Source organism: Vulpes lagopus, chromosome 14, assembly GCF_018345385.1.
Source record: "Vulpes lagopus strain Blue_001 chromosome 14, ASM1834538v1, whole genome shotgun sequence".
Classification (NCBI taxonomy): domain Eukaryota; kingdom Metazoa; phylum Chordata; class Mammalia; order Carnivora; family Canidae; genus Vulpes; species Vulpes lagopus.
Window position 1 is genome coordinate 27083983 of NC_054837.1, and position 12640 is coordinate 27096622.

General features: G+C 37.6%; 1 protein-coding gene across 1 annotated transcript in view; it reads left to right on the plus strand.

Annotated features, from left to right (window-relative positions):
- Positions 1-12640, plus strand: part of NAA25 (N-alpha-acetyltransferase 25, NatB auxiliary subunit) — a 78252-nt gene that overhangs the window by 55473 nt on the left and 10139 nt on the right. Inside the window, exons 16-22 of the mRNA XM_041729126.1 lie at positions 491-642; positions 1162-1287; positions 4426-4669; positions 5087-5210; positions 5868-5933; positions 7182-7279; positions 9051-9161. Coding sequence (XP_041585060.1) covers positions 491-642; positions 1162-1287; positions 4426-4669; positions 5087-5210; positions 5868-5933; positions 7182-7279; positions 9051-9161 — 921 coding nt within the window. The remainder of the gene's footprint in view (positions 1-490; positions 643-1161; positions 1288-4425; positions 4670-5086; positions 5211-5867; positions 5934-7181; positions 7280-9050; positions 9162-12640) is intronic.

The following is a 12640-nucleotide window of genomic DNA, read 5'->3' on the forward strand; positions in this document are numbered from 1 at the left end:
TTTTCTCTGAAGGAGGGTGACTTTTATTTGGGTTGGTGGTGGGGTGGTTATATTATTCTGGTGTTTTTGGAACGTTTGTATAAAACAGTTTATTTTAGATGCAGAAAAACATGGAGTAATATCCCTTCCACAATGGCACTAACCAAAATTTTGACTGATGTGGTATAACAAAACCTCCAGTCCTACTGAATTGAAAGACATAACTGCTAAGAGAAAGTCTCTGTGGTGATAGGAGCAGCTGGGTGGTAGTAATAGTAATAGTAGTAGTAGTCCTAGTCCTAATAGTAGTATTGGTAAAGAACACATAATTCTGGTATAACAAAGAAGAAAAATAATGTTTTTAAAGGCTGATAATACTACTTGATGACCTTTAAAGATTAGAATTCACATCTTAATTTTAGTTTTGAGTATTTTGTTTTGCCTGGTAAAGTTTGCCTTCATTGCCTGATCTGTGAAATATTTATACGGAGGTGATGTCTTTCCTTCCCAGACCTCAGAATATATTATTCAAGCTTACAAATATGGTGCATTTGAGAAGATCCCAGAATTTATCGCTTTTAGGAACAGGCTGAATAATTCTCTTCATTTTGCGCAAGTCCGTACTGAACGGATGTTGTTAGACCTTCTACTTGAAGCAAATATGTAAGTATTGCACAAGACCTATAAAGAACTAAGGGATTAGATCAGATCCTGAGAGCCATTAATGGGCTCATGGGTGATATTAGCAGGCCGAAGCTAAGGAAAAATGGCTGGGGGGAGAAGTTGGTGGAAACAGAGAAGAAAGGGGAAATAACCCAGGGCATATTGTGGGGAATGATTGGGTGCTGCAAGCACCATGAGTTCTGTACACAAGCCGCCACTCAGACCGTGGTTATCACCCCAAGGTCTGTGGGGTTTAAAGGGTTTCCCTTCCCCTATAAACATGGGATTTCAGGAATTAATGTTGATCCACTTTATTTTAGTTGGGCTTTCAGGCACGTTCTCTTGCTCTGTAGCAGGCTAATATGATACAGGCTTGGTTCTGTGTCATCTTTTGTGCACCTTTACTTCATAATAGTTAATCCTTCTTCCTCTTTTCTTTCTAGTTAAAGTTGTCGCTAATATGTTTTCATGGCTGTTTTACTATTGAAATAACACGTAAACAAATTTTCTATATCATAGATCAACCAGTTTAGCAGAAAGTATAAAGTCAATGAATCTTCGGCCAGAAGAAGATGACATTCCATGGGAAGCCTTGCGAGACAACAGAGACTTAAATGTTTTCTTCAGCTGGGATCCAAAAGACAGGTTACTGGAATTAAACCCTAAACATTTATTTTTGAAGAATTAGGATGCATCTAAGAGTTACCCCACCAAGAAATCTCTTTTTTGCACAAATACAGTAACATGGTTGTTGTAGGGATAAGAAGGTATAGGTAAGCCAAAGGAAGAAAATGAATCTCACTCATATGTTGGATTGCTGGCTAATCTAAAAATTAGATTTCCCCTCATAGCATACATGAAAAGAGATTCTAGTTGGATTAAAGGTTACATGCTAAAACTCCTTGGAAATTCTACAAGAAAATTAAAAATTTATTTATTTAGCAAGAGAGAACATGGTTAAGGGGACGGTTGGAGGGGGTAATAGGAGAGGAAGAACGTGAAACCTAAGTAGGCTCCACACTCAGCACAAAGCCCGGTTTGGGGCTTGATTTTACAACCTTGAGATCACAACCTGAGCTGAAATCAAGAGTCCGACGCTTAACTGACTGTGCCATCCAGACACCCCTAAAAAATATTTTAAAATGGTTAGGGCAAACCTTTCTTAGCATTACGTCAAACCTGTAAACAGAGGATTTGGTCTCTGTAAATATTAGCCTTTTATTTTTTTTTTTTTAATTTTTATTTATTTATGATAGTCACAGAGAGAGAGAGAGAGGCAGAGACACAGGCAGAGGGAGAAGCAGGCTCCATGCACCGGGAGCCCGACGTGGGATTCGATCCCAGGTCTCCAGGATCGCGCCCTGGGCCAAAGGCAGGCGCCAAACCGCTGCGCCACCCAGGGATCCCAATATTAGCCTTTTATATAGAAGTAAATTTGTTAACAAGTTCTAAAGGTGAATTGGTAATTTTCTTCATATATATTAATATCTTTCACGTATAGGTATAGGGAGAACTCTTAATTCAATAATAAGAAGATAACGAAAAACCAAGTTGGACTTAAGAAATTCAAAGAAATGTACCTTATAGTTATATATTTTTTTAAACCATTATACAAAGATAAAAAAGATTAATACTTGTGGTCAGTGAGATTGTGGGGGAAAAGGTTGTTGTGCATTGACATGGAGATATAACTTTATATAATCTTCCTGTGGGGGAATTTTAGTAATCTCTATTAAGATTGAAAATTCCTTATCCCAGTTAATTCAGTAGATTCACTTTTAGGAAAGTACAATCAAAGGAAGTGCATAGGCACGCAGACCTGTGTATATGAGGTAATTCTGCATATACAGTTGACCCTTGAACATGTAGGATTGGGTTGCTAACCCCCTCGCACAGTTAAAACTCCATGTGTAACTTTTAACTCCCCAGAGACTTAACTGGGGGAGTTAAATCATTCTGTTGACTGGAAGTGTTGCCTACAACATAATCAGTTGGTCAGCACATATTTTATATACCAGTATATTATATCCTATACAGGATAAATGTACACTTACTTTAAAGTAAGCTAGAGAAAGAAAATATTATTAAGAAAATTATAAGGAAGAGAGATTTCTGGGTGGCTCAGCTGTTGAGCATCTGCCTTTGGCTCAGGGTGTGATCCTGAAGTTCCGGGATCAAGTCCCACATCGGGCTCCCTGCATGGATCCTGCTTCTCCCTCTCCCTGTGTCTCTGCCTCTCTCTGTGTGTCTCTCATGAATAAATAAATAAAATCTCTAAAAAAAATTATAAGGAAGAGAAAGTACATTTATAGTACTGTTTATTTTTTTTTTAATTTTTTTAAAATTTTTATTTATTTATGATAGTCACAGAGAGAGAGAGAGGCAGAGACACAGGCAGAGGGAGAAGCAGGCTCCATGCACCGGGAGCCCGACGTGGGATTCGATCCCGGGTCTCCAGGATCGCGCCCTGGGCCAAAGGCAGGCGCCAAACCGCTGCGCCACCCAGGGATCCCTATACTGTTTATTTTAAAAAAAAATCTGTGCATAAGTGGACCCATGCAGTTCACATCAGTGTGTTCAAAGGTCAGCTGCAATGTGATTTGGGGATTGCCAAGACTATATTCAGTGATTTGCTAGGATTTAAGACTTAGCCTATAGTTGTCTTCACAGCTAAAGTTTATTATAACAAAAGGACAGGGCAGCCTGGGTGGCTCAGCGGTTTTGTGCCGCCTTCAGCCCCGGGCGTGATCCTGGAGACCCAGGATCGAGTCCCACATCGGGTTCCCTGCAAGGAGTCTACTTCTCCCTCTGCCTGTGTCTCTGCCTCTCATGAATAAATAAATAAAAATCTAGAAAACAAAACAGAAGGACAAATGACAGGATCAGCAAGGGGAAAAAAAAAAGACAACATGGAAAACTCCATGCACAGACTTCCTGTACTCTTTACCTCCTGTGCTCCTTTGTTTAGCGGCAAAAAATGCAGTGATGCATGTGTAGCGTTTCTACCTGGAGAAGCCATTCGAGATTTGGTGCCCAAGGTTTTTACCAGCTGGTTATGTAGGCATCCCTTGTCCATCATGTGCCAATGTTCCAAACTCCCAGAAAGAAAGCAGGTGCTCACCATAGACCATATGGTTTGTACAAACAGTCTAGGTACAGTGAGCTACTCTTCATCATTTAGGGACTGTTTCGAGTCCCAAGTTCATAGACATCAGCTAAAGCTCAACCTTGAAAGCTGTCCCTTGAAGAATAATAACCTCAGTCTTACTATGTTAACTCTTTTCTACACACTGTCAAAAAAGATGTCATTTGCAAATAGTGTATTGTGAACCCATTTTATTTGTTTAAAATATGTCAAATTATATAAATTTTTTATGTTGTACATTTGTATTGTAAGAGTCTGTATTTTACATTTGTAAGAGTCTGAAAGGATTAATACCAAACTTGTTACTATTGCAGGTGTTTGATTACTAGGGCACATTTTTGTTTTTCAGTTTTTTGTCATTCGAATTTTTTATATCCTGTATTTCTTTGAAAATACATGGTGCATATTTTGTTGTTATCAGATGTCTCACTGAGGCAGAAAAATGACTTGTTAGATAGGTTGTCATTCCCCATTTTATTGATCCTGAAATGGGAACTTGGGTGATTGGGTTTATCCTTCAGCTAGGAGATGAGCACTGGAACCATTCAATGGGACCTTGACTGATGAAAGTAAACCTTGAAAGATGTAAAGGCAACACACTGAATAAAGTGAATGGTTTGGGGATATTTCTTTTTAAGGGATGTTTCTGAAGAACATAAGAAACTTTCTTTGGAGGAGGAGACCATGTGGTTAAGAATCCGTTCCTTAACATTGAGGCTGATCAGTGGACTTCCAAGTCTGAACCACCCTGTAGAGCCAAGGAACTCAGAAAAGACCACTGAGAATGGCGTGTCCTCCCGGATTGATATTCTTCGTTTACTTCTTCAACAGTTGGAAGTGGCCATGGATATGGGAAAGCGATTTATTGAGAAGGAAGTTCAGGTATAATCAATATGTATTTGTCATCAAAGGTGCAATAATCCAGGACTGTCTTTTTAAAAATAGGAATTTGGTGTGGATGAATAGTAAAGAGCAGTATTTTGTCCCAGTTTGTGGTACCTATAGGAAAAAACTTGATTTTATAGGCTTGGGAATTAAAGAGGCTTCCTCACTATCCAAACTAGATAGTGAGGAAAAGCAAAATAGCTTTATTTGTAATGGTGTATTTTTAATAGCTGTGAACAAATTAATACAGAATTTGTTTTCACCATAATGATTTAGTTGTTAATTTGATCAGTGGTTTGCAACCTAGTCACTGAGATAGACTTTATCCAGTAGTTATAGTCCTCTGTTTTCTCACTTTGTATAAATTTAGATGGATTTAAAGGACATTACCCCCCCCCCCCTTTTTTTTTTCAGTATCCTTTCCTTGGTCCTGTTCCTACTAGAATGGCTGGATTCTTTAGTTCTGGCTGTTCTCAGTGTCAGACCAGTTCTTTTTATCTTGTTAGTGATATTTATGAGCTGGATACCAGTGGTTTAGGTAAGTATACATTTGCATGAATATATTTACTTAGGTCTTTGTCTTTGAAAACTTAGTAAATGTAACAAAATATTTAAGTCCTCACATATTTGGATGATTGGGAGGAGGTGGAAGCTGTTCTGGAAGTGTCTAATTTAACATCAAAGAACCTATGTATGTACATTCATAGGTTACAAAGTAATATTTTACAAATTTAAGTCTTTTCCCTATTTAAAATCACTTGTTAGGTCCAAAAATTGAAGAAATCCTTAATTTGTTGAAGTATTGTTGGATTTCGGATTGAATTCTTTACTAAACTTTGTGGAGAAGAGTTTTCTCCTAACCCAGTGAGAATCATGCATATTCCATAGACCCTCTTTCCCCTCCAGATCTTAAGGTTTGTAGATTCTGTCTTTGAGATTATTTGAAGCACTTAGATTTTAAGTCTTCCTAGAAAATTGTAGGTATTACTTTTGAGAGAAAGGTAATTAATGCCTTTCTTTTCCTTTCTTTTATCTTTTTCTTTGTCCCTCAATGATGGAGTTTGATGCCTGTGAGTCTTAAGAGTAAAGAAAATGTCCTTGCCCATGAATTGCTTGCGGGTGTTGATCTTGGTGCTGTTTTTTCTTTTTCTTTTTCTTTTCTTTCCTTTTTTTTTTTTTTTTTTTTTGATTTTAGAGGATACAGTGGAAATCCAGGAGCGAGTAGAGAATTGTCTTAAGTCTTTACTAGAACAATTAAAAGGTAAGCATTCTGACTATGGACCCCCGTATTTTATCTAATTATCTAATTAGGAACTCATTTTTTAGTAGAAACTTGAAGGAGTTGCAAACAACTTGAAAATAATGCATACTTTGGGTATTTTGAAAGACTTGTCTTTAACTTTAAAAAGTGTTGATTACAAAAGTAGTAGACAACACAGTACACAAGTGGGTATGGTGTTTCTCCCTTTCCTAGCCCCATTTCCCCAGAGGACAGTAAGTACTTTACTTAAAAGGTAAGTAACACTTTTGGAGTCTATACTCCTAGAAGGACCCTAACCAGTCATATGTGTGTATGTGGAAATATATTGTAGTGATTTTATTTTTTAAACATACTTTTTAATTTTACTTTTCTGTTGTCTTGGGCACTTACCATGTCAATTACATATAATATTACACAGTATTATATCAGTGTACTAAGTTTATTTATGTATTGCCCCATGGAGTACATGATATATTATGTACTTGAGTTATTTATAAACTCTATAATAAAGCTGAAATGAACATCTTGGGACATAAGTGTTTGGGTACTTATTTGAGTACTTCTTGGGATTAAATTCCTGGCAATGGAATTGTTCGGTAAAAGGGTACATAAATGCAAGTAAAATCTATAAGGGTCTTTATTTTCAAGAGCCTAAATAGAGAGAAAAATAGCCTAAATGGTTTTTTATTTTATTACCCAAATGAAGAATAATTAAAAGATCAAGAGTATGAGAATAAAGCATGGTATTTATTATGAAGGTTAATTTCTATCATGTACTTTGGTCTTTTAGTCCATAATAGCACACATTCTTCTAAATCATTCATTTGAAGTCTTAATTTTATTATGACAATGACCTATCTGTGGAACGGCTAGCTGGGGTTTAGACTCTAGAATATATAATTTATGAGGCCACCTTTTATATTTTGAAGACAACAGAGCCTTAGTTACATGGCTTTTTAAAGAGCTTAAAATAGGGGCTCCTGGCTGGCTCAGTCAGTAGAGCCTACAACTCTTGATCTTGGGGTTGTGAATTTGAGCCCCATCTTGCAGATAGAGATAACTTAAAAATAAAATCTTTTTTAAAAAAGCTTAAAATAGATATCCTTTGTTTGGTTCATTGTGGTGGGGGAAGCTTTCTGGCTTAAGCTTTTATATTTGCTTATTCTTTATTAGAGCATACATTGTATTCCTAAAAATAGTGTTGAAACAAAAGCCAAATAAAAAAATAAAATACTTTCCTATTTTCAGATGTCTTCAGTAGATGTAAAGGTGACCTCTTAGAAGTTAAAGATGGTAACTTGAAAACACGCCCTGCTCTTTTAGAGAACCTAGTCTTCTTTGTTGAGGTATGTCTTTGTTCTCTTCCTGGAAAACTTGGTTTTCCTTAATTGAGTGAAAGATAATTTTTAAAAAATAAACAGGTAAAAGGCACCTTATACCTTTATTTTAATCCCCCACCTTTTGTTAACTGAAAAGCAATTTAAATCATTTTTGAAGGAGTTCCTTCCAAGCATACCAAGAAAGTTTTGTTCATAATGAATAAAACTTGCAATTTGCTTTATCAATCTTTGAAAAATTCCTTAGGTTCACTCTAAATGTATCTGTTCTCTGTTCATTTTCCTTTTTCACTCAACTATTATGTTTTAAGTTAATTCCACCAGTTTTTTAAATTTGTTGTTACTAGGGACGCCTGAGTGGCTCAGCGGTTGAGCATATGCCTTTTGCTCAGGGTGTGATCCCGGAGTACTAGGATTGAGTCCCACATCAGGCTTCTTGCATGGAGCCTGCTTCTCCCCCTGCTTATGTCTCTGCCTCTCTCTCTGTGTCTCTCATGAATAAATAAATAAAATCTTTTTTTTTTTTTTAATAAATAACATCTTTTTTTTTTAATTTTTTTTTTTTAATTTTTATTTATTTATGATAGTCACACAGAGAGAGGCAGAGACACAGGCAGAGGGAGAAGCAGGCTCCATGCACCGGGAGCCCGATGTGGGATTTGATCCTGGGTCTCCAGGATCGCGCCCTGGGCCAAAGACAGGCGCCAAACCGCTGCGCCACCCAGGGATCCCAAATAAAATCTTTTAAAAAATGAATTTGTTGTTGCTATTCACTAATTACTAAGATTCTGCATTATGAAGGAGAATCTGGGCACTTATTCAGCAAAACTTTCTCCTCTTTTTTAACCAGAGGGAAAAGGAGAATTGCAAACACTCATAATTCATTGTCTTATTTTTGTCACATGTTTATTTACTTTTCTTCCCCTCCTAGTCTGTTCTGGTGACTGATACAGTGTAAGTGTCTAAGACTCTGAATAAATCAGCCATAATTGCATAGTATGTCCATGCACACTCTGTAGCAGAGGAGAAGCATAGGTGTAAACACCTAACTTGAAGGAGGGCATGTGTTGACCAGTTGGGGAGATTTCTGTGTGTGTGTGTGTGTGTGTGTGTAAGAGAACATGGGGGACGGTGGGGAGGGGCAGAGGGAAAGAGAATCTTTTTTTTTTTTGTTTAAAGCTTTTATTTATTTATCTTCGAGATAAAGAGTGCAGGTGCAGGAGTAGAGAAAGAACAAGCAGACTATGTGCTGAACACAGAGCCTAATGGGGCACTCTGTCCCATGACTCTGAGATCAGGACCTGAGCTAAAATCAAGAGTTGGATGCTTAACTGACTGATCCCCCCAGGATCCTCTCTCTGTTAATATTTAAGTTAAGATTTGTAGGTGAGGTAGTATCTTAATGGGCTGGGACGTGGGTGGGGAGAGGCATATTATAAGTAACTTTTGGATTCCATGCCTAGGAATTTGGACCTCTCACTTGAGTGAAAGGAAACTAGGCTGAGGTGGAGGATGCCTTTAGGGCTAGGAGAGCTAGAAGGGAGGATAAAGATTGAAGCAATCTTAGTATTCTGAGCAGTATTCAAATGAAGGTCTTCAGAATCAGCGTGGTAATTGTAGAAATTAATCTAAACTCTAATCTGTAGTGGAGAACTAGAGGAGAATTCAAAGGGATTTGCACAGAACTATCAGCAAGAATTTAATCCATAACCTTAACTGTTCCTGCTAGGTGTCTTGAATATAATCCTTATTGATGAATTTGTGATTTTTCCTCTTTCAGACTATTTCTATTATCCTTTGGGTGTCCAGTTACTGTGAGAGTGTCCTGCGACCATACAAATTAAATTTACAGAAAAAGAAAAAGAAGAAAAAAGAAACCAGCATCATCATGGTAATAATAGGGAAAACACAGCCTGGTTGCATGCTGCTTTTTCTTTTCATTGTTTTCCTGCATATTATAAGAAACTTTAGAGTCCTGTGTACCTTCATTTTCTCTGTCCAGCTTGTTTTTGCTTTTAAATGACGCCTATAGAAAAGTTGAAAGGCTAGCATGACACCCAAATATCCTTACTAGACTTGCCACTTGTTAATACCACTTGGCTCCATCTGCTTTATCTTACTCTCTCATCCTGTCTACCCCCCCTTGTTTGTTGAACTGTTTGAAAGAAAAGTACAGACTTTGTGTTGCTTAACAGGATAAAATAGGGCAGTCACCTACAAAACCACAATACTCAAGAAATTTTCACAGTCCAGACATTTAATACTGATAGAATAATATTATAATGTCCACATTCAGATTTCCCCAGTTATCCCAATTGTGTCCTTTGTTATAGCCTTTTTCAAAATACTTAAACCCTATTAAGGATCTGACGTAGCTTTTAGTTTTCTTGTCTTTTTACCCTCTATTAATCTTAAATACTTCTTAGCCTTTTGTACTTACTGTTGAAGAGTCTAGCTCAGTTTTTGGTAGAATAGTATTACAGTCTAGATTTGACTAATTACCTTGGGTTTAGGTTAAATATAAATGCTGTGTCTATTTTAGCAAATTAAATCAGGAAGTACTAAGGTTGTTTTGTCCCATTATTGGTCCTTGTAGATTTAATTATTTGATAGAGGAAGTGTCTGGATTTCTTCATTGTAAAGGTGCCTTCCCCCCTATAATATATATAAAATATAAAGTCCTCTGTAGGACGATGCTTTGAGACTGAATATCCTGTTCCCTACCAGCCTTTCACTTGCTGGTTTTAATATCCACTGTTAAGTCTGATTTGCATAAATCATTTAGTACACTGATGGTTCCACATTGGTGAGTTTTAAAAATCCTGGCAGTCGGGCAGCCCCGGTGGCTTAGCAGTTTAGCGCTGCCTTCAGCCTGGGGCATGATCCTGGAGACCCGGGATTGAGTCCCACATCAGGCTCTCTGCACGGGGCCTGCTTCTCCCTCTGCCTGTGTCTCTGCCTCTCTCTCTCTCTCTCTCTGTCTCTAATAAATAAATAAAATCTTAAAAAAATCCTGGCAGTCCTTCCTCATTTATTAGTTGGCATTTTTCTGTAAAATGGAGCTGTCTCACCCCATTCATATATATATTTGTATGTATGTTTTTTAAATATTACTCCCTATTTAAGTATCATTCTTTTTAAAAATTCCTTTTTAATCCATTATCATTATTCTGTTTTGCATGCTCAGATTTGGCTACTGAGAGCATCTCTAAGCTTGTTCCTGTCCTCTAACATGTTGTCAGCTTTTGAGCCCTTATTTTGTGGAATAGCAAAACTGCTCCAACCACTTTGTTCCTATTCAGCTGAACTGAGAACTTATTTCCAAGGAGCCCTGGTGGCATTTCAAAACCAAGATCTAGATGTTAGGTATACTAATTGGTATTGGGATTTCAGGTTTATGTCAGTGAAAGGAGACAGGAAATTTATTTACACATGCAAACACACAGAATAATTAATTCTTACTGATACCAATATCACAGTGTTCTTCCTTCTTTTCCTTCCCTCTTTCCACTTTGTAGCTTTTTTTGTTTTGTTTTGTTTTGTTTGAGTTTGAACCCTGGTTCCCTACATCAGTATATTCACTTGTTTTACAATAAATACTAAGAGTTTTGGAATTACATCATTGTATCATTCACATTACTAGTTTTTTTTAGACCATTTTCTTTTTAAGATTTTATTTATTTATTAATGAGAGACATACAGAGGAGAGAGGCAGAGCCACAGGCAGAGGAAGAAGCAGGCTCCATGCAGGAAGCCTGATATGGGACTTGATCCCGGGTCTCCAGGATCACAGCCTGGGCCTAAGGCGAGCATATGACTCTTGATCCTGGGGTCATGAGTTCAAGCCCCACATTAGGGGTAGAGTTTACTTAAAAGTTGTTAAAAAGAATTGATTGATATTGAACCTTCCAGGGAGATTTTTTTAGTCAAAAGTTAGCCTAACAGATTGGGTAGGTTTCTTGTGTTTGTCTGATTTTTAAATTGTGTCATATATTGCTAGGATTTTTTTGTGTTTTGTTTGTTTGTTTTTAAAGATTTTATTTTTGTGAGAGAAAGGGAACGAGCATGAGTGGCAGGAAGAGGCAGAAGAAGCAGCAGATTCCCTGCTGAGCAGGGAGTCCAATGCAAGACTCTATCTCCCAGGACCTGGGATCATAACCTGAGCTGAAGGCAGATGCTTAACCAACTGAGCCACCCAGGCACCTGCTGGGTCTTTGATATATTTTCTGTTCAAATCTTTGCCCAAGTTTCTTGTTGTGGTAGTAATATTTTTCCTATTAAAATATTTTAAGCTTTGGACTCTTAATTTTGTTATTATTAATTCTGTATCCCGTATGATGCAATTTTTTTCAGTTTTTCATTTGTCTTGTCTTTTTACCCTCCATTAATCTTTTAACGTAAGTAATTTTTTGTCAACATAATTAAAAATTTTTTAATGTTTTTTTTTAATTTTTTTTAAAATTTTTATTTATTTATGATAGTCAGAGAGAGAGGCAGAGACACAGGCAGAGGGAGAAGCAGGCTCCATGCACCAGGAGCCCGATGTGGGATTTGATCCCGGGTCTCCAGGATCGCGGCCTGGGCCAAAGGCAGGTGCCAAACCGCTGTGCCACCCAGGGATCCCTTTTTTAATGTTTTTTAAAAAGATTTTATTTATTTATTAGAAGAAAGAAAACAAGTGGGAGGAGGGGCAGAAGGAGAAGCAGCTCCATGTGGAGCGGGGAGCCTGATGCGGGACTCAATCCTAGGACCCTGGGATCATGACGGAGCTGAAGGCAGATGCTTAACTGACTGAGAGACCCATACACTACCACCACCCCACCACCGATTATCTTATTATTTATTTATTTTTTAAGATTTTATTTATTCATGAGAGAGAGAAGCAGAGATACAGGCAGAGGGAGAAGCAGGCTCTATGCAGGAAGCCTGATGTGGGACTTGATCCCGGAACTCTGGGATCACGCCCTGAGCCAAAGGCAGACGCTCAAATGCTGAGCCACCCAGGCATCCCCCAATTATTTTTTAAAAATGGTTCTTAGCTTGGTGTAATGTTTAGGAAGGCCTTTTCAATTTATTACACAAGCCATTATCTAAATTTTCTTCTGGAGCTTTGGTGGATTTTTTAAACTTAGTATTTACTCTATTTGGAATTTATTTTAGTTCTTATTTTTTATCTTATTTATTTTATTTTTAAAAGATTTTACTCTGGGGACCTGGGTGGCTTAGTCAGCTAAGCATCTGACTCTTGGTTTCAGCTCAAGTCATGATCTCATGGGTTATTGGACTCCTTGAGCAGCAAGGAATCTGCTTGAGATTTTCTCCTGCTCCTATCCCCACACTTATGCTTGCTCTCTCTCTCAAATAAGTAAA